This window comes from Malus sylvestris, chromosome 10 (genome assembly GCF_916048215.2).
Source record: "Malus sylvestris chromosome 10, drMalSylv7.2, whole genome shotgun sequence".
Lineage (NCBI taxonomy): Eukaryota > Viridiplantae > Streptophyta > Magnoliopsida > Rosales > Rosaceae > Malus > Malus sylvestris.
In genome coordinates, this window is record NC_062269.1 from 18,927,817 (window position 1) to 18,950,421 (window position 22,605).

The following is a 22,605-nucleotide window of genomic DNA, read 5'->3' on the forward strand; positions in this document are numbered from 1 at the left end:
TATAAACAAAAGGCTACTCAATCTCTTCACATAAATAATAATAATAAACATCTTCACATAAATAATTAATCTATACTAGTCGTGTTTCACTAGTTGTACCTTGTGATTACCGCCTATTATGTTGCTCATCATTATCTATATATCATCATTTTACTTTTGTTTAATTCATGATTAACGAAGAAGCTCTCATACCACATCATAATTCCCTATAGTAATAATTTGGGTCAAATGATGGATTTATTTCAAGAATGTGATATATTTAACCATTCAAAGAAAATTATTTGTTTGTATTTTATAGCTAAATTAGTAGGGTTTCAATTTTGTTAGCATCACCTTTATGATTTACACTCAATATTAATTTTGGCCGAATGTTTTTTTAAATTGTCAAAAGGTAGAATTTATTATAATGTAATTGAAATATTTACATCTTCTGTCAATACATTAAAAATAAATTTCAGACCCAAAGCATCCCACCAGAAGACGCCACCTTGTAAGGCAACATGGGCAGCCACAGCATGGGCAGCAACATAGCAGAATTCCACCTCCCTCAGTTGATATGCGAGGTGCCAAATATCAAGGACATTGTTTTAAAAATCCTCGTCTAGCGCCATTTAGGTTCTGCATAGGTGCTAGATGACTAGCCATTACCTCGATTAATTCCTAAGCGTTTGAAAGTTAGGGTTTATAGAATTGTTTTTGAGTGCATGCTTACTTTGAAGTTTTATATGTATGCTTGTATGCTCAAATATTCTTGTATGTTCTTAGTTAGGACAATATTTTTCTTTCAATATGACCCAACCTATTAGTTGTTAAAGAAAATATATTTGAACCAATAAATAATAAAATAAAAACGTAAGTGAAATCAAAGAATTCAATGATAAGAATGTGAGATCTTATGGCTATTGTTATAGTAAGGTTTTTTTAATAGTTTTTAATTAATGTAGAAGTGTGAAGAATATGAAAAAAATATACAAACACTCGTAATGATAAGTTCTACAACTTTTGTGAAGAGGTCAACTCCAAAATTTAGCACCATAATCCCATAAGCCATGGATTTAAATTTTACCATTGATAGTTGTTTACGTATAAACTCCATTCTTCTTTTAGATTTTCATTTTTTTTCGAATTTCGTTCATATTTAGTGAATGTAGAAAAATGAAATGTTTGGATCGTTGATATCACTTTCAGAATTTTACGATTAGTGAAAATATTGCTCGAAGTTTATAAAGTGTCTAGAAACTATTTAGCAACGACTCATATTTTAGTTAACCATAAACATCGGAATGTGATATCAAAGATCCGAACCGTTTACTTTTTGCATATGCTAAAAGATCAGGTTTTCAAAAAAGAAAATCTGAAAAATGAAATCTGGTGCGAAAAATAAAGCGTAAACGACAATCGACGGCCAAAGTGTAAATACTATGGTTATTGTAGTATTTTAATCTCACTTATGTGAGATAAATACTATGGCTATTGTAGTAAGGTTTTTTAGTAGTTTAAAATTGTAAAGCTAACTTTTTTCTTATCCGGCGGGTAAACTTGTTAAGAAATCATTAATAACGGATTCTTAACTTATGACCCAATAATATCCCAATTAGTTAACATGTTGACCCAAATCCCGTTATTTTCATGTCAATTTGGCACTAGAAGAAAAAAGCTCATCTATCACGGTTAATGCCCGTGATAAATTGCAATCCACCACGGACACTGTGCCCGTTAGTATTCTGGATGTCATAAAAAGTCTCAGTTTTTACCACAGGCTATGCCCGTTGTTAAATGCAATATAACCACGGATTATACCCGTGGTAAATTGAGATCTAACACCACGTGCTATGACCGTTGTCGATTACTAATTAACCACATCTAATGCCCATTATAAATTATTTTTCAAAATTTAAAAAAAATTATTTAACAAATATATATATCTGTATTTATATATTTTAGTACATAATAACCAACAAAATTGCATATTTACTACAATATAATAACTACATAATAAAAAACTTGATAATATTATAACATAATTTAAAAATACTTGAGTTTCCAAATGAATACATAAACAATGGAAGTCATAAAGTAGTATCCATGTAGTGCCTAATGAATACATAAACAACAGAAGTCATAAAGTACTATCCATGTAGTGCCAAAGTACCACTTTCTAGTCTAAGTACGAACTAAATTACTCTCCAACTTGGACGTACTTTGATGGCCAAGCAATTGTACTAGATATAGCATCCTCCAGGACACGAAATTCACTTGTAGGACGGTACAAAGATATATTCTTCACTTTGACAACAGTTACCCAAACTTTCCAGCAATCAGGACCAAGCACCATGTGATGAACTTTCGCCTCAGGATTTGTTGATTCTATTTCTCCAGTTGCAACAACTTGTCCATTTCTGAGCCAATTTAGTAACTTGCATGAAGACCCTCGTAAAATACCAACAGGTTGTAACTAGCATAAAGAAATCAAATAAGAACATCAATTTTAAATGATTAAGTTATCTAACTATTTAACAAATATTATCAAGTGTGTGTTACTACCTGAGAAGTGGCATATGACATGTACTAACTCTTTGAGACAATCAAACATAGAAGAAGCTAAGTTTGGTTTACTTATATAAAAACTTTATAAATTACATCGTGCTATACTTGGGATCATATATGTACCTGAGAACTAGCTTTTGAAGAGTGTCTAGAACTATTGTTAGCCTCTGGTGCACTTTTCTTATTACATTGTAACTGATAAAAAGATAAATGCAAATAATCAAAATCAAATGAAACAACTGATAACAAGATAGATGCATATAAACTTGCGTAAGTTAAAAATAAGTTAAAAATTTTACCTTCTCAGCAACCCATAATTTATCTTTGAAAATTCTAGGAACCTCATCCCAACTTGCGTAAGTTACTGGTATTAGTTGTCTTGCAAGGATCCCTGCCGAAGAACTCAAACTCGCTGATCCAGCACCAAAATGTTGTCCTTTGTCATTGAATTGAACACCAATTTGTTTAGCCTTTGACACAACATTATAATCCAACATTGTTGGACCTCTTCCCCTTCTCTTTTTTGCTTCATTCACATCATCACTTGAGTGCATCTCGTCACCATCTGGCAAACCATCCAAATCCATAGACACCTAAAAATATTGAAACCAAATTCGTAGAGAGATTAAGAAAGGAATGTTTTCTGTCCTAGAAGAAAAAACGAAGTTAGAGAGAAAGATTTCGCAGGGTAACCAAATGCAACTACAAGACCACTCAATTCATACGAAATTTATAGAGAGAGATCAATGAATAATCTTTTGCGTCCTAGTAAAAAAGAACAATGTGAAGAGAAGGATTGAGGAGATAACCAAATATAATTGCACGCGACTGGTGGGAACTTTGAACGGCAGTTTCTTTGCTTCGTGGGTTTTTAATTAAGTTTTCTTTCCAATAAAACATATATTAACTTTTATTATGTTAATTGTTTTACAATTATATATATCATCATTAGGACTCTGTTATAGCCATAAAATTAAAAGTTTATTGTGACTCTGATACTAGGGGTTGGCACGAGTTAGGACTCTCTTATACATCATTTTTATAAAATAAGGCTGCAGCCGCTGCACTGCAACACAGCAGCACTGCAGCATCACATATTACACTCGCATCAGCTGTCTTCAAGAATTGAGGATGCACTGCAGTGCACTGCAGCAACACATATTAAGGAAGTATTGAAGCACAGATTGTGCCCAGCAGCACATATTTACATTATTATCCAAATCCAAATTCCAAATCCAAAATGACATCCAAATCCAATCCAAATTAACATCTCCAGGACATCCAATGCAAAGTGCAAATCCAAAATAACCCAAAAGAAATTTTAGTGAATAAACCTTTTGAAAACTTAAAGAACATTGCGGTAATCTATCCATGGTTCCTAACCGAGTGCAAAGTATACAGTAATTGGTAATTAACATACAATAAAAATTGTTTAGGGTATGATACTTATAGATATTTGAATTACCTTGTGGCTTCGAAATGGATTGGTCATAACTCAGGAGTCAGGAGACTCATGACCATGAGGTGGTGGTCGAAGTTGAGAGGAGCAGATGGTGGTGGTCAGAGACTCGGAGTCGACTTTAGAGAAGCTAAGGGAGGGAGCTCAGGTACCATGAATCAAGAGGGAGGAGAGTAATGGTTACTCTCAATCGATGAGAACCGTATTGAAGGTTTTGTGGATTTCGCAATCTAGCGTAAAAAAATTGATAACCGTAAACAAAGGACCTCCATCTGGGGGAAGAAGGAAGGCTGCGTTTGAGGATCATCCTTTTTAGATAAAGAAATCGTTGAAGATAGGGTTTGAGAATGAAAGAAAGTTGGGTTCGGGGAAGAAGGAATGTTGGGTTTTGGGAAGAAGGAATGGCTTGGGGTTTGGGGAAGAAGGTAGGCTGGGTTTTGGGGGAGAAAGAATGGCTGGGAAGACGTCGGGGAGGGAAGGGTTGGGTTGGAGGGGGAGGAGACCGTTCATCTCCTCTGTTCTTTTTTTTCTTTTATTTTTTATAACTAAAAATGAAAATGTGGTGATTGGGTCAATTTGAGCTTGAGCCGTGAGTTCATAGTTTCATTGAGGGTGAAACCCTTTTTCTTTGTTTTGTTTAGCAATTAAAATTCTGATGATCAGTTCTGTTTTTTTAATGTCCCTTGTATGATTGGTGGATTTTTTTTCTTCCTTAAACCAAAATAAAGATAAAGATAGATTCGTGAAAAATCTTTTCATTCAATAATTTTCCCACGTTGGAGGTGCTTATACAACAAAAGGACTGAGGGAGAGATGACCGGAGAGACGACCAAACCGAGATCAGCCGGAGACGGAAGAGATGGAGAAACAAAAGGATTGACGTTTTCTTTTTAGGGTTTTAGTCCAGTTTCATGCAAGGGGAAATAATTGGGATTTTAGATTTAAAATATCCTCCAAAATATTAAAAAAAAACATCCACCACGGGCCGATGGCGTGGCGAATTTTCAAAAGGCGGTGTGGTCGTTTGAAGTAACCACAACAAGCATATTGCGTGGTGGTTTTAATATTCCATCACGGGATTAAAAACCGTTGTAGATTATTCACTTTTAACAACGGGCCAGAATCTGACCGTGGTGAATTAATGTTATTTACCACGAGTTACATTTGACCGTGGTAATTGAATAGTTTCCACCACGAGCTGTTGATGCCCGTGATGGAATTGATGTGGTAAATATGCTGTTATGTACTAGTGTGGGTTGAGTTAATAGGTCGTGTAAGAAATTGTCAGGTCGAGAGGCATGTACTCATTAGTTTAATCCGCTCTTTTTATATTTGGTGTGTTAACAACTTAGCGAGCAACAAAGGGAGTTCCGTAAAACAAGCGTTCATCAATTAAGTAGAAAATGTATGAACATAAACACAAAAAAGAAATCGGTGTTGTTAAGTAAATCTATTATATTTTGTGTAAATAAGTGTCTATTTACATATAATTTCATCATAAACTACAAAATAGAATGACATATATATTATGAAGTATTGCAACATAATAAAAAGATGGGGAACAAACATATTATGTGTGTTCATTTAAGTATTCAACAAGTCTCTTATAATTTATTGAAAAAATAAAATAAAATGCACAATGAAAGTTATTTATTTTGTGTCTAAGTGAGTCGCAACCTAGACGGGTCTGGACGGGCCAGGCAAGTGCCTAGACAGTCTAGGCGGGCGCCTCAGCAGGTCTAGGTGCTCTTTCTTAATTTTCAAACATCTAGGCATTAATCGGGACGGTGGCTAGCCACTTAACGCCTAGGTGGTGCTAGGCGGGGATTTTTATAACAGTGAACACAAGAGAAAGCTTGAGTGATAGTAAGGGTCTGATTATTGTGTGGGTTTATTAATACATTATAGTTTTATTGTAAGTTTTATCTTGTACTTTATGGTAATTACTCATTCACAGTCATAACCATGTGGAAACATGATTCCTTAAGAAGGACAATAAAAAATTATAACTTATTTTTTGACAATATGTGTAAAACTAGTAGTAGAATTAAACTAGTAACTTAGTATTACAATCTAGTGATAATCAGTTTCACTTGTAACTGAGAGGTCTTAAGTTCAATTTTCGTCAAAGATGAATTTAAATCACATTATTGCTAATCACTTCCCCACTCCTTAACGTAGATAATATTGTTTTTTAAATTAAAAAAAAAACAGTAGAAGTAAACCCATTAGTAAAACAAAAAAGCTGAAACCACAGTAATCGTTGTATGAAAAAAAAAATACTAATTTTGAAATTTTTGGTCTTGGACAAAATATATCCATAACTGTCACATGTGGAGAAAATTGTAGTAACAAAATCAATAAAAAATTGAAGTGCATAAGGTAATTAAATCAACATAAACGCATAACGTTAACGTCCCTCTAAAGTTTCTCAGAAAACAAATTTCCAAAACGCGGAAAAGAAAAGTACTCTCTCCTTTTTTTAGCCCAGACACTCTCGTCTCTACTCTCTAATACCGCACTCTCGTACACTCCCAAATCTCACCTCTCCCCTTTACCTACTCTCTCTCTCTCTCTCTCTAAACCCACAATCTCAGAGATAGCAAAGCTCGTTGCTTTTCCCTCTCTCAGATTCTACCGCAATTTCATAAATCTGCATTGCTATATTTGGGGAATTTACATGGCGGGTTCCCAAAAATTCAGTCTCTGACACGCAATGTGAAGAGGATTTGAACTGCCCCTATCATGGTGGCTGCCGTTTCTGAAGCAGCTCCGGCCGGCCCACCGCCCAACCCCAAAGCCTCATCGGACCACCGCTCACGGCCCCATCTCCAAAACCCATCGAGGCCTCCTCTCTTACCTTCCGAGAAAGACAATGGCTTCGTTCAGAAGCGACCCAGAGGCCGGCAAGTCTCGTCGAAATACATGTCTCCTTCTCCTTCTTCTTCTTCAACCTCGACTTCAACTTCTACGGTCTCGTCCTCTGCGTCTTCCAGAAGATGCCCATCTCCATTGCTCTCAAGGTCCATAAACTCCGTTTCGAACTCGACCCCGCTTCCGGCTCAGAAAAGGGCTCAATCAGTGGACCGGCGGCGACCCATTACACCTCGGACCTCCGGCGGCCTCCCCGAGGCGAGGCTGAGCAATGCCGGTTCTGAAGTCTCTGCCGCCACTCGGCTTTTGGTCACTTCCACTCGGAGCTTATCGGTTTCGTTCCAAGGTGAGGCCTTTTCGCTTCCGATTAGTAAGACTAAGGCTGCAGCCTCGCCGAGTGGGACTGCGGCGAGGAAGGCCACGCCTGAGAGACGCCGGTCGACCCCTGTGAGAGGAGATCAGGCTGAGAATTCTAAGCCCGGTGATCAGCACCGGTGGCCGGCCAGGACTAGACAATTGAGCTCGGGTGGGACTAATAACTTGTTGTCCAGGAGCATGGACTGCAGCTCGGACAACAGGAAGCTCAGTGGGATTGGATCTGGGATTGTGGGTCGAGCGTTGCAGCAATCCATGATTGATGAGAGCAGAAGAGCTTCTTTTGATGGTAGATTGAGCTTGGATTTGGGGAATGCTGAGCTTTTGAAGGATGCTAGGCAAAACCCAGATGCTAATTCGGCCCATGAGTCTTCTGTGCCATCTGATCTCACTGCTTCTGATACAGACAGTGTTTCTTCTGGTAGCACCTCAGGTGTGCAGGATGCTGGTGGTGCCGAAAAGGGTCGAACCTTACCTCGTGGCATTGCTGTGTCAGCGAGGTTTTGGCAGGAGACTAATAGCCGGTTGAGGCGGTTGCAGGATCCCGGTTCGCCTTCATCAACAAGCCCTGTGTCTAGAGCAGGAGCAAAATTCGTTCAATCTCAATTGAAAAGGTTTAATGGTGATGTCCCATTATCATCATCTTCCCGGACAATGGCTTCCCCCACTAGGGTACCAACTCGGCCTGCTTCGCCGGGTAAACTTTGGTCTTCTTCATCATTGTCACCATCAAGGGGTTATAGTCCTTCTCGGAGAAGTAGTGTTGAAAGTACCTTGAATAAGAGTTATTCTGGTCCTGCACCTTCAATTCTCAGTTTTTCTGTTGATACTCGGAGAGGGAAGATGGGGGAAGACAGGATTGTCGATGCACACATGCTCAGGCTTCTGTATAACCGTTATCTGCAATGGCGGTTTGTAAATGCAAGATCAGATGCTACCTTCATGGTGCAGAGGCGAAATGCCGAGGTATAATCTCTGTGCTATAAGTTGCATTGCTTTCTATCTCTTGATTTCAGTAATGTTTGTCCATGAATTTGTTGTGTTGTATGGTCAGACTCCTAGATATCGTTATCCATATATACTTCACCTCGTTATGTACTGAACTTTATATCGATTTCTATTTATGTAGCATGCTTGATGTTTGTGGTGTATGTATTCCATATTAGAATGTGAAAGCATCCAACCCAAAACCAACTGGCAATAGGAGGGAGAGGCTTAAGATCATTAAACTATTAGGCAAGGCTTTAATTCCCCGATGTGGAAATTCACTCTCAAGCTCGCCCCCGCAATTGTGGTGTCATTTAAGTCTAGCATGTGGACAACACATATTGGTGACATGGGCTGTTTGGCCCAACACATGGTAGCCTGGTTTGGTACCAGAGCAGAATGTGAGCATTTAACCCAAATGTGGGATTTATACTCTCAACATTGTATATACTCCTGATTAGTGTTTCGTTTCCCCAGTAATTACAATGAGAAGGCTAACTTCTCTTTCAGCTTAATTATTTTGTGGCAGGTCTCTTTTGTTTTTTCTTTTTCTTCTTGAGGAGGACGTCTCTTTGTTCAGCTTGAGCATGCCATTATATTAATTCATTTCTGGGTAATACAAGGAATGGAGATCAGATCTTAAATGAGGGGTGTCACTGTCATTGGTTTTTACTTAAAAGGGAAAAAACTGTGTTGCTGCAATTGGGAACGTGTGGAGTTAGTTAGGAAAGTGAAAATAGAAAGGTGATCTGTGTAGTCTTTGAAGTCATTTTTAGTTAACCAATTGGTCTAGAATGGAGATAAAACTATGGATGGCTCTTGCCTAGCATGCAATGAAGAATTCTCTGCTCTTTCAGTTTCATAGACTCCATGAATTGGACTATTGTCATGTTTGGGGCTTCATTGGTGTCCTTAGTACTTTTTGTGAGATTGATTCATATCCTAAACTTACATCAAATAAATATCTTGAACTCATGGCATCAGTTTCCCATGTGCTTTCTCATTCAGTGAAACTTGAAAAATTTCTTTCGGATGAAGTCAAATGAAGCACTTATCTGACGATTTGTTATGGATAACATTATAAGCTTTACTTCTTGGCTTGGTCATGCAAACCAATCCAGAACCAATGTCTTGTTAATAATTTTGGTTTCCAGAGAATCTTTCGCTTGATTACTTTATTCTAGTAAAAGTCACTGTGGAATTGGACAGACTCGATATTAGGAGTGGAGCATAAGGTTATGGGGTTGTTTTAGTGGTTTCCTTTGGTTCCAGCCCTTGTTAATGCTGTGAACTCATTGCGGAAGTGATTGATGCTGGTATATGTATGGAGAAGAAGCAGATACATTTAAATGACCTTGTTATTGATGATAAGAACTGTATGATTCATGCTAGAAAAGTGAAAGTTAATGTATCAAATTGGTGAGCATCTGTCATATTGCATCTCAACTCATTTTAGAAACCAACAAAGTGTGATCTGTTTTTTAATTGGTTTGCTTTTGGATATTTAGATCTCTGTCCTTTGCCCTCATACCATTACATTTATTAGAATAACTTCTACGGTTTTAATTTTTCGTTTTTTTTTTTCTTTTGGATTAGGTCCCTGCGGATTTTATGGGTTTCTTGTACATTTGTTTGAAAATCGCGTTCATACCCTACCTGGCGAACTATTTTTCTTTTATATAACTGTTTTAACTTGTCTGACAGTTTGAACTTTTTAAATGTTTGATCTTGGCTGAATGTAAGATTCTACAAGCCAGTATGCTCTTTCACTTCCATTTTGTGACTTCTTTGTTTCTGTATGAACCATCCATATATACGAAGTGACTTGATGCATTGTGTCTGGTTTTGATATTTTGACAGTTTGCATGTGTCTTGTGACGAAATAAGTTAGTTGCAAAATGGTCAGGTTGGTTACTGTTACGTAAATTTTCTTATATCTAAATTTGTATTTTCTTGGGTGCCAGAAAAACATGTGGAATGCATGGGTAACAACTTCAGAGCTCCGGCATTCTGTCACACTCAAAAAGATCAAGTTACTCTTGTTGAGGCAAAAATTGAAGTTAACTTCTATTCTCAGAGGACAAGTAAGTTTCAAAGTTTTATTTTTTTATTTTTTTATTTTTTTTATTTTTTATCTTCCTAGCACTTACTTTATGCTCCAATCTAACATGTGATATTGACTGGCATCCGCAATGTAATAGTACATAATATGGTGGTGGTAGCAATTTTTTCTAATCATTTCTCCAACAGATTCATGTTTCTGAGATGTAACTAAGTTTTGTGCTGGCCTTCAGATAAACCTTTCTTCCACTTTGTTGACTCCTTATTAGAACTTTTGACTGTCTATGTTCAAAGAAAAACTGATACCATCAATGTTGCTACCTTTGCCCTCTTCTGGATTAGTTCCACTCTCTTTCTTTCGTTAATCTGCATGAATGTCCAAAAAGCACTATCAGGACAGTGTTGATAAGATTGCCACTAATAAATTCTTTGTAACTTGTATCCTGATTAGTCAAGTTCAAATGATTTGTATTTAGGCATCCAATAAAAGGAATAATGTTGAAAAGAATCTTCCTCCAACTCCAAATTCCTTTGTCCTACTATGTGAAGTAGCTGTTTGGATAGAACAAAACTTGGTGTTTATATGGAACCTTTTTGTATGTGTTAGCTTCCAGATTTCCAATAACCAAATAGGAGGATTAAAATTTCTTAAAAATGCTCATGTTGTCATAACTTTATAATCATAATAGTATTAAGGATGTTTGCCCTTTGTAATGAGGATGAGTTATTGTTTATGGATAATTGTGATGGTAGAAGGTGTTATCTTATTAGTTTTCTTACTCGAAACCTTTTATTGTAAAATGGTTGTTGGTGAACGTTACTCCTGGATAGCTTAGGGCAATCAGGTCTCTCATATAAGACGGTCTTGTTTCCAATAAAAAAAAAAGAGATGTTTAGGAGTTGGGGCACACTACGGACGAGGGAAAGTTCTTAGTGAAGTAATATGTTTTCTACGAAGACAATGTGCTACATCTTCAGATCTTCTGTAGGAAGACATACAAATCTCTTGTCTGCAAAGGCATTGTGAAAAATCAGAAAGTGAGACTCTGTTTTGGGAAAAGAAGGGCTTGCGTAGTTACTAATACTAACCTTGGTTGAGATCCCGGTTACCTCAATTGATTGCCACTAAATTATACTTATATGCTCTAGAGCTTGTGTTCTTGTCTGAGCTACAGAGTTTGAAATGTCAATCTCAAATCTGGTTCATCGAATGCAGAAGATGGACACAAATAACTCATTCTACTACTATCAATATAGGTGCTGGTGAAGGGAGCATCCACACGTCCTCATGGATGTGCCCTGTGGGTGTATGTCTGTGTGCAATATAGTTAAATGTCTTTCCAAATAAAGCTCATCTTCCTGAGTTTGTATGTCTATTCTTACCATGAAATACTATTTATTTTCTTACCAAATGATTTCCTTGCAGAGATTACAACTTATCTTACCCTGAAATACTATTTATTTTCTTTCTAAATGATTTCCTTGCAGAGATTACAACTGAATACATTGTATAAACCTTTGATAGCTATATCATGTAATCATACCATGAATTTGCGAGTGTTGTATTAAATACATACATCCTCTCTTTTCCCTTAGTGTCTACTGCTTGTTTTGTTATTTATCTTGTCCTTCATAATGAATGAAGATTTATTGTCCTTGGTGATTGTAGATTAGTTATTTGGAAGAATGGGGTCTTCTGGAAAGAGATCACTCTAGTTCTTTGCTAGGAGCAACTGAAGCTTTGCAGGCCAGTACTCTCCGTCTTCCAGTTGTGGGAAAAGCAATGGTATGAACTTTTTATTTTTACCCTTAATTTAATCAAGGGGCATGTCAAAGGCCTAACGGAGCCATTACTATTCAAAAGACTGACAATGCTTATTCTGTGTTAGGTTGACTTTCAAAAGCTGAAAGAAGCTGTGGGTTCGGCAGCTGATGTGATGCAGACAATGGCATCCTCGATATGCTCTCTTTCATCAAAGGTAACCTATTTCTGTCTCTCTTGAATCTTACTTTTCTTGGTTGATGTCGCTGTTAATGTAAAACATTTCACAGAAACATTACATTAACATCCTGTTCCTCAAGCAGGTTCATTTACTTATAGGTTCCAATTATAGAAGTAAATAAGGTGATAAATGAAGTCACTGTTTCTGAACATTAGCGCCGGTTATTAAACAAAACCATAAAAAGTCGCTCTTCTCCATTGCAACACCTAGGTCATTTATGTTATTTTTTGAATTACAAAACATAGCAATTGGATTGAGCTACAGCAGTTGCTTCCTGATTTGATAGAAAGTTATTGACGTCCACACCCCCACACCCTCACTCTTGTTTTTTGACAGCGTATGAGATTTGATTCTGGCATGTCACCTAGCCTCTATGCATGTCATCTATTGATGCCTGATAGATGTGACTACTTGAACCTCTTTACGAATAGCTTAGAGCCTTTTGGTATCCTATTTGAAAATTTTTATCATTTCTTAAAACATTTCTTAAGAACATTTCTTGAAAACAATTTTTTTTAAGACTCAAAAACTTGATTGGTTTGTGATTTAAAATTTTTAAATCTTAAGACTTAAACTAGACAAAGAAATCTAAAAAGAGGGGTCACATGAGAGGGAGAAAGAGGAGAGAGGAGGAAAGAAAGTAAGAGATGATTGAAGGAAAGAGAAAGAAGAGAGAGGATTGGACGAGATAGATAGAGAGGAAGAGGAGTTGAGAGAAAGAACCGAGAAAAAAACAGAGAGATAGGTTTGGAGTGAGAGGGGAGGAGAGAGAAAAAAGAAAAGAGAGAGTTTAAGTTTAAAAACTCTAAAAACTCACTTTTTATGTTTTTAGAGAATATACTATATTTTTGAGTTAGTCTTGAGTTCAGTTTTTGAAAATAGTCCTACCAAACAAGTTTTTAAGGCCTAAAACTTGAAAATTGTTTTTGAGTTTAAAAAGTTGGATTCAAGTAGAGTAGCAAACAGGCCCTTAACAATCTGCAAAGAAGTTGAAACTGTTTTAAGGAAGTTTCTGAAGCACTTCCCTTTTACAGGTGGAGGAAATGAATTCCTTGGTGTGTGAACTTATGAAGGTTACCACGACAGAACGGGCTGTGCTTGAACAATGCAAAGATTTCTTGTCCACGTTATCTGCCATGCAGGTAATCTGCCTGTCTTTTTCATTTTCTTTGGCCTTCCAATCTCTCACTTTTATCCTCCGTTTTTCAATTGCTTTCTTATCCAACGTAACAGGTCAAGGATTGTAGCTTGAGAACCCATATAATACAATTACAACGTGTACCAACCCGAAGCCTGACAACACGTGTGTAGAACTGATCTTATTTGACTACTCACTCCTAATGCTAACACATTACACGGAACCTTTCTTTTTCCACCGGGTGGAGGCAGCAGAGGTAAGGATTGATCAAGTAGCTAGTTTTGGCTTCCGATATTCGCATTTGGCATTTTTGGAACCTGGTTGTGGTCTTCGGTGTCAAGTATCGCGTCTCATGTGTCTTTGTATCTGAAGAATACAGTAGAGGGCTTTTCCCTCTCACTAATTAGCTGTATACAAGCACTCTTTTCTTTCCTTTGGGCCAAAAGGAAATGTATATGTATATGTGTATGTAATGTTCTCCGGATTACACTTAAGTAGTTTGTGGTAATTCTTCATTCTACCCTCTCAATGTGCCTCTTCTTTTGCTCGTGTATTTGTTATTTTGCCAATCCCGTCATTATATGTCGCACGTATGAGCTGATCTTGATTATTCAAGAATGTGGGATCTAGTAAGAATGATCGAGATTAACTTAGGCGATGATACGCGATTGATCCTATCATTCCTCTTTTCTTGAGCTCTTTTTATTTAAGTAAATGCATCAACATGAGATTGAAAATTTACGAACCAACTTGGTACATGCATTTGCCTCCATTTTTGGAAAAGGGGTCAAGTTGGTAATGAGAAAAGAAGAATATTATTAACATCACTCACTCACCGTTGATTGACTGAGCTCGTCATATCCAACGGCTTAAGAATATCCACATATTCACAAAGCTTCTATAAAGAAATGCGACGAAAGGAGTCAACTGGAAAGAAGGCTTTCACTTAATCTGACTATTTTGGTCCATGACAGCCCTTTTGAAGTTCTACCTAGGAGTGGTTTAGGTCTGACTACCTTACCAAAATTTCCGTACCAATTACCATATCAAAATTTTGATACGACAAAACTTATTACCATTATCATATCAAACATTTGGTATATTAAATTATGGTATTGCCAAATAGTTCAGTTGGCAGGTAGGGTAATGATAATTGCTAATTTGTTTTGGGCCACTTTTTGGGCCAAAATTTGATTTTTTTTTTCCTACCGAAGTCAAGGTCCAAACATTTGATTTTTTCTATTTTACGACTTTATCTCATATAGTGTAGCCCAAATGGGAAAACCCAAATAGAATCCTTGCAGTAAGAAACCACAAGCAGCAAGCACATTTGACAATTTGACTAAAAAAGGGTTTTTTCCTAAATATTAAGAGAGAAAGTGTAGAAAGAATCAGAGGCAATAAAGAGTTTTTTCCTAAATATTATTGAAATATTATAAAATCATATATGTATATATTTATTTATTTATTTTTTGGTACGATAATACTATCATAATGGTATCAAATACCAATACCGTACTAAAAAAATTTGGTTCGTTACGTGTCATTACCAATTAGCATAAAATCAGTATTGTACATTTGACAATTTGACTAGCTTGGTAATTTGACAATAAATTCCAACCCTAGTTCCACGGTGGAACTTCCACCACATGAGGATGTGATGGCCAACCATTAACACCCAATTGAAAGGGCAAACTGCTGTCGGTTTTCTAACCTTCGACTGAGGGTTAAGAAAATCCGATTCAGACCGAGTTCAAAATATTTTGTCCGATTTAAATTCGAAATCCAAACACTCCAAAAAGAGTCTGATAGAATTGGAATGTATTTGAATATTTCAAATTCGATCTAAAAAATTCCAAATTTTGCCTAACTGTTTTCAATTTTTTTCACGTTGTATCATAAAATTTTAGAATTATAACAATTTATGGCTTCTATCTATTTGACTATATGATCCTCTGTTAAATTAACAATGTGGTTGACGTGAGACTCGTTTCTAGGTTGCTTAGAAGTCACACTTAATTCATCTAGACCAAACTATGTGATTCATTGTCATTTTGAAATATGAAGCATTGGTTGAGAAGAAGTTGAAACTCCATGATAATTAGTTTTTCTCGATGTTGTGCAAGCTTAGCTACCACATCAACTCATAAATAGGCACACGTTGTTACGCATGATCAGACAGTCAATTAGATTGAAGACATAAATTGATACGATTTCAAAACTTTATGGTGCAACATGAGAAATATTGAACCTTCTTGACTCATTTTATGTTTCACTCCAAACATTGTGAATGTAGTTAGTCTTTATATTATCTATTTTTAAATTAAAATTCTCCTTCTCATTGAAAATCGAGAATCTAGATATGTTATAAGTGGTTCAAATTTCACAATGTTATTTTTTTAGTATAAGTTATATTCTACACTAATTTATAGTAAGAGGAAGGGGGAGGGGCCTGATACAGTGGAAAATGACCTAACCACCAGGGTGATCCACAATTTTTTTAATAAACTGTATTATGTACATTAGGGGGAAGGTGGGTGGGTTTAGCTTTACAATAGACTAGCAATAATATAGTTCAAATTCGCCTTTGACGAGAATCGAATTTAAGACATCTCACTTACAAGGAAAGAGGAATACCATTAGATTATAGTAGTAAGTGGTAATTTTTCACAATATTATTAATTCACCTGACAATGTTCAAGTACCATACAATTGTTATTATGTTTGAGAATTAGGATTTCATACATATATTGATATTTGAAATAAGATTTATAGAAGAAATATTGGAAGGTGAGTGACCCAAAAGTTGTAGGGAAGTTCCAATTGAATCCACTCTCAAATGTCTCATTTTATTCAGAGATGCAGCGACACATGCAAAAACCCTTAATATTTTCCCTTCTCCAAGCATGCATGACCTGCAATTTGGGTGGTTAGGGTTGGTATCTCGAACCGAAAAGCATAACCCGAATTCAGAACCAATCCTTTACGCGACGGGATTTGAAAAACCGAGACTGGACCGAAATTTTGGGATTCCCAGAATTTTTTTGTTATTTCGGTACGGTTTGGAACAATTAAAGAAGCTTCAGAATGAAGATATACAAGTTACAACTATACAAAGAATACCCATTTGAACAAAATACAAAACTAAAGCATGAAAACACAGAAAGCAATAAAATTTATACAAATAAAGCTTACAAAGTAACGGTATGCGGAATTAATCAAACCTGAAGGCCAGAAATTTGTAGAGATGGAATGGAGTAGCGATCGAGGCAATTGTTGGAAGAGAGTAGGTGTTGTTGTAGCTGCGACGACTGGGCGGAGGAGTTGAGGCAGGTACCGGGGGCAGAGCACGCCCTAGGACAGAGGACAGTGAGGGAAGCCATTGGAGTGGCTGTGAAGCAAAGCTCGATTTTGGGTGGCGGAGTCGAGTCGAGACGAGACGAAAGAGAGAGAGAGAGAGAGAGAGAGAGAGAGTGACTGTGACAGTGAGATGACTCAAGTGAGCTCAGACAGCTAGGGTAATGAATGGAGGGTTGAGATTTAATCTCAACCAAATCCAATGGTCCGCATAATTCTTGAATCTAACTTAAAATTAAATATAATATTATAAAATATGTTTCGGTTTGGTTCATAATTGGGATTTTGAATCTCGTTCGAGATCGGTTCAGTTTCAGGTACCGAACAATTTGCGGCATTTTCGTACAGTTCGGAATTCTTAGAATTTTTTTCCACCCCTAACAACAAAGTCTACAATGAAGGGAAGTGGGTTGGATTTTCAGTATGACTAACCACAACCATCAAAATGAGCTATATGAGTGCTGACATGCCGTCCACCAACATGTCACTAGACCAATACCTTAATCATGTAGATTTTCATACGTTATTTTCTATTGCCACGTCAAGGTGACAAAGACTATGGCTCTTTCTATCCAACTTAGATGCGTTACACTCCGTGTCTCATCCAATCGATGAACACTTCAACCGAACTCACAAATCGTTTTGAGCTGAGAGGCGAGAACCAATCTGAGACTCCGAGTAATCAGCTGTTTCTTTTTTCTATATCAAAAATATGCCTCCTACATTATACAGCCAAAAAGAAATTGACTCATTAGATGGGGTAAGAGAACTAGGCTAAGTAAGAAAGCATTTCTAGCTATAAGAGAGCAAAGTTACATCAACCGAACTCGTCTCCTAAGATTATTCCTCTGATTTTGACGTTTAAGACTTGCATGTATAAACAATAAGCGCTATATTGAGCTTTACGTCAAGAATTCCCTTACGGTATCCTACTTGTATAGTATAATACGATATACATATTGTTAAGAATTTTCATATTTTGTACTACTACTACTTCTATACTATAATACGATCTACATATTGACTGAGAATTCCCCTGTTTGCTACACTCTAATGAACTTGTAACACTACGTTCGCAAGCGTATGCCTGATTATTTTGGAATCACTAGATTACATAAAATTGTTTGTTCAATACATTTATATTATATATATGTATGTATGTATGTATGTACAGACACTTTTCTTCAGAATTTTAGTATACATGCATGTCTATAAAAGTGTAATGCGCCTCTTGAAGCTAATCAAAGGCCAACAGCAGTAATAGTCCACTCGTCCATATGTCCCCTACCTAATTAATTTCAACTTTCCATCATCAAAATTTAGACAACCCTTGCACATTATGCCAATCACAGAGATTCAAAATGTGGTCCACGCATGTATTACATCTTGAAATCTTCAGTCATGGCCTCTGATTATTAAATTTGCACATTGATTTCCTAAAACAAAAAATGCACGGTAAAAGCAATTAAGTACTTAAAAAACTCCTAATTTTTTTAGTGTTATTCCAAATTGGTCTCAAATTTTTTAAATATTTCAAACAAGTACCAAACTTATTGAAAATGTTACATCCGTTTAAGCGCCAATTAACTTTCTATCAAATTAACTAGGGCTTATTTTGTCTCCAACATCAATAGAAAGTCATGGAAGCATGACCTCCATCAAGTGAGGGTCACCACCACCCCCTTCAAGCCATCACCTCCAAACCCAATGCACAACCAAGAACTCCACCTTACAACTCAAGCCGCCAACATCAAGAAAAAGGTCATGGAGGTTGCTTAAATAGTATGGATTGGCATGATACGGTCACCACCATCTTCATTCCCCACAAGAAGAACTGGAAGCTTTACTAGCCGAAAATTGGTGAATGAGGAAATCACATGAGCAGAAATAAGCTCCTGGAGACCCTATTTGAATTCTTAACCCTCTTCTTTGTTAGGAGTTTCCCGTTCTTCATTTTTGTTTTTCATTTTATTTGTGAATTTTTTTTCCCTCTTCATGCTTTTTAGAAGAAATTATTATTATTATTATAGGGTCAGTAAGCAAATAAGTGGGATCTATTGTTGTCACATGTACGTTTAACGGAACATTTAACTGAAACTTAACGGATATGACATTAGGTTGGGTACTTGTTTGGAATGTTTAAAAAGATTGAGGCCAATTTAGAATGATACTAAAAGATTGGAGGCTTAAGATAATTAATCCTTAAAAAAAAAAAAAAAAAAAAAAACTTTAGATCAAATGATTCAAATCTATAGTGAAAGGTAAAAAATCAACGCAATGCAAGAGTGCTTTTATGCTTATACAACCAAAGATTGTTTAATAATTTGTGGAAATATTTTCTTCCCCACGGATTATTTACTCGGCAACAACAAAACGGAGGAGAAGAAGGTTTCAAATGAATAACCTCAGAAGCTTTGTTCTCTCTAAATTACCAGCAGTACAATTGTTCTCTGATGAAGAACTCCCCAACGTTGTCGTTTCCGAGTCTTCAACTGACGGCGTTGCCGCTCTACAATCCCTCCGTTTCGTCATCGACGTCAACCCAGCTGCAGATGTCAAGCATAGATTGAGATCGGGCGGTTGGAAATTAGCCACGTCATCTTCAATATCATCGACAGCAAAATTAGGCCTCTTCTTCTTGGTGGATTGCCGTTGTTCTACTCGAACCTGATGTTCACGAACATAATGGTTGTCACGACTATACTCGGGAAGTGGCTCCAACGCGCCACCACGTAACACCGTCTCTATCGCCGCCTGGCACACCTCCCACTTCCCACTCAAAAGAAGCCCTGTTGCCCCATTTACAGGATTTATAATCCGCCCCACCGCCTCAAATATTAACGACTGAAACAAAGCTAAACCAAGAAAACCTAATCCTCATCAGAGATCGTAGATATCTTTATAATTTGCACACACACACACACATATGCCGGTTCAAATCAGACGTCCACTGCATACTTAAATATTTTTGCATGCTTGATAGATCATCATGCAAAAACAACGTATTGCAGTGTGAACGTCTGTATGCACATACTTCGAATTTGATTTGATAAGGGAAAACTTTATATATACCGGGTCGTTGGGACTCAGAGACTGCGTTGATGAAGGAGAAGAGGCCGGAGCGGCCAAAGAACTTGGCCACAAAAACGGTGGCGTGGGCTTGAGCTTGGGGGTCTTCCATCCATTGTAGGCATTGCCTAAGGATGCAGTTATCACTGCAACCCTTTCTTAGAACTCGGCATCCATTGCAACTCATTCTTCACCATTAATATATAGTAACAGATCGAATTCTGATCTTGGACGACGACGTCGACGACAACAACAGAAGGACTAGATGATCTAACCCACATGCAGGACTAGCCTGCGTTTAATTTATATTGGAAATGTGGGAGGGTGTTATAATTGGCATCATGACTTGTATATATAGTGAGTGAGAGTGGGAAATGTTATCAGGTCCTGACGTATACAATATATTAGCTTTAAAAAATAAAAATAAATAGGGGGAGGTAGTAGGACAGTCATTAACTAAAGAAGAATATCACTAGATTAATAGTTTGTTGATATGAATTTACAATGTCAACACATTAATTAAAGTATTTTATGTAAATATTGGGATTATATAAGTTTGTGATTTGTTTATATTAACAATCTAAAAACATACGTCAATATATATTACATGAATATATAATTGTTCATAATTTCTGAAGCATATAGTTTAGATATTACAATTGGTGTTCAATGATTCACTACTAACATAAACAGTTTGCACGACGAGGGATATTTTTTCGCGCAAAGCATTATTTGGTCACACAAAAACTATGGTGACCCGGAAATCGTCTCGCAAAGGTCGTGAAAAAAGACATTGCGCGATGAAAACTTTCAAATTCGTCGCACCTCTAAACAATTGCGCGACACTTTACTAGTTGTCGCACTAAAGTTATACGGACAAAGGTTTTTTTGTCATACGATATAAATAGGATGAAAGATGTAAGATGCACGTGGTAATACGCAACGAATAAATAAGACGCGCTTAATTTTGCGCGATGACCGGTCGTGGTCGCGCAAGTGTAATTTTTAATAAAAAAAATAAATAGAATAAAAGGAAAATAAAAAAATAAAAAGATTTCATACTAATGACAAAAAAAAGCAAATTAATGATTAAAAAATATATTTATAATATAAATAAAAATGTACGTACAAATGTAAAGTTTTAAAAGAAAGCGGGAACAAAACTATGAAAAGAAAGTGGCAAAATCTATAGGCATGTCGTTCGGAGGTGCTTGGTAATCTTGTTGCTGGGTGGGGACGGGGTCAGAGGTTGACGGGCCTGATTGTTGTGCTTGCTCGGTGTGGAAGGGTTATAAGGGTGATGGTGCAGAAAAACCGGGGAGATGTATTTTGGAGGAACCGAGGGCTTGTACAAGCATTGACATTTGAGACTTGTACGATACCAGCTTACTCCTCAAGCTAGAGACTTCATGCGTCAAAGTCGTAACCTGGCTCTTTGATTGTGAGGATAACGAGGCTCCACTCTCCCACCGCCTAGCATTTCCCATCCCCTGACAATATGTCCCTGGCCTTCGACCGAAAGTCTGGTCCAACGTCTCTGTGACAATGTGAAACCTTGCATCCTTAGGGGAATCCACATACTCGATCAGCGTGTCCAAGGGAACCTAGGAGGCGGACTCCTGAAGCACCAACTAACTCTTCTCCACCATAGTCGCCTGGGGAAAAAAACATGGATTATTAATAGAAAACAATTTGAAATAATTAGTATAAATATTTAATGCATAAGAAAGTACTTACATGAAGGGACTTGGTCAACTCATTCCCAGGCTGAACGTAAACGTCAGCAAAGACGTCAATCTCCGAAAATTTTGAACCCTCCTAAAATCGAAAAAGATATGGAAAATGTTAGTATGAAAAAAAAATTATTAGCGACATTTTAAAATTGGAAATGAAAGTTGTAATATATACCTTCCGTCATGCCTCCATCCCATAGGAGAAAGGCCTCGAACCTAAATGGTGGAGAAGAGTCTTCTTCTCCTGATTGATCTTGTTCACCTTCAACTTCTTCCGTTATACAAAAAATAAACATATTAGTTGTAATACTTAAAGAAAATTAAAAAAATAATAATAAACATTAGTAAAAATTTTAAAAAGTAAAATGAAAGAAGTTGTAATTAGAAACACACCATATAGGTCGGCTCCTGAAAATGACTGCAAAGCCAAACCCAACTATCTTGTTGGTCCTCCAACTCATTCGGACAACCCTCATCAAGAGCGACTTGTGAATCATCAAACTGCTAGAAACATTGATGCAAGTCATTCTTCCACTGCTTATAGCGTTTAGAGAAGAGCTGATTGAGGTACGCGAACATGTCCCCGTCCATGTCCTCCAAATTGTAGTTTGTCTGCAATGAAACAAATATTTTGAAAGTATTAGTAATAAAAGACAGTAATAAATATAAATAAATAAATTTTACATGAAAAACATTAAAAAGGTGACACTACTTACGAACAATTGATTGCGCACCCTGTTCTTTGTCTCATCCGACATCGCCTTCTAAGACTTCCACATCATAGGGCAAAAGGTCCGCATGACATGCTCAACGTCATGGGCCAATGCACTATGTTACTCCGTCGTTGGTGCTGCCTGATGTCGCTCATCGTATCCGATTGGGATACGACCGTTGGTCACCTGGGTGACCTTCGCCGTCTTCAATTGCCGACAAGGTCCCTGAGTGTTTTTCTTCACTGCAAAGAGATGAAAAAAAAAATCATTAACCCAAAACTAATAACAA

General features: G+C 36.9%; 3 protein-coding genes, 1 long non-coding RNA gene and 1 pseudogene across 5 annotated transcripts; 1 reads left to right on the top strand and 4 right to left on the bottom strand.

Annotated features, from left to right (window-relative positions):
• Positions 1-1,989: 1,989 nt before the first annotated feature.
• Positions 1,990-4,551, bottom strand: LOC126587367 (uncharacterized). Of its 2 annotated transcripts, XM_050252402.1 has the most exons (4): positions 4,013-4,551; positions 2,847-3,140; positions 2,671-2,742; positions 1,990-2,455 (listed from the first exon to the last, which is right to left on the bottom strand). In XM_050252402.1, exons 1-4 carry the CDS (start codon positions 4,037-4,039, stop codon positions 2,180-2,182), a joined length of 669 nt encoding a protein of 222 aa, XP_050108359.1. In that variant the 5' UTR covers positions 4,040-4,551; the 3' UTR covers positions 1,990-2,179. The 2 variants fall into 2 exon arrangements, with proteins under 2 accessions (XP_050108359.1, XP_050108360.1); XM_050252403.1 differs by lacking the exon at positions 2,671-2,742 and having other exon boundaries at positions 4,013-4,549.
• Positions 4,552-6,449: 1,898 nt separating this feature from the next.
• On the top strand, positions 6,450-13,973 carry LOC126587683 (QWRF motif-containing protein 2-like). The gene is made up of 6 exons (XM_050252772.1): positions 6,450-8,221; positions 10,207-10,326; positions 11,973-12,089; positions 12,193-12,282; positions 13,341-13,448; positions 13,540-13,973. The coding sequence occupies exons 1-6, from the start codon at positions 6,752-6,754 to the stop codon at positions 13,615-13,617; spliced, it is 1,983 nt and encodes a 660-aa protein (XP_050108729.1). The 5' UTR covers positions 6,450-6,751; the 3' UTR covers positions 13,618-13,973.
• Positions 13,974-16,097: 2,124 nt separating this feature from the next.
• Positions 16,098-16,934, bottom strand: LOC126587478 (uncharacterized). Its single transcript, XR_007611082.1, has 2 exons — positions 16,669-16,934; positions 16,098-16,359 (listed from the first exon to the last, which is right to left on the bottom strand). It is a non-coding gene; the product is annotated as an uncharacterized LOC126587478 (long non-coding RNA).
• Positions 16,935-19,070: 2,136 nt separating this feature from the next.
• On the bottom strand, positions 19,071-20,176 carry LOC126587461 (LOB domain-containing protein 37-like). Its single transcript, XM_050252535.1, has 2 exons — positions 19,874-20,176; positions 19,071-19,656 (listed from the first exon to the last, which is right to left on the bottom strand). The coding sequence occupies exons 1-2, from the start codon at positions 20,055-20,057 to the stop codon at positions 19,193-19,195; spliced, it is 648 nt and encodes a 215-aa protein (XP_050108492.1). The 5' UTR covers positions 20,058-20,176; the 3' UTR covers positions 19,071-19,192.
• Positions 20,177-21,033: 857 nt separating this feature from the next.
• LOC126585377 (uncharacterized) lies at positions 21,034-21,796 on the bottom strand (annotated as a pseudogene).
• Positions 21,797-22,605: the final 809 nt, after the last annotated feature.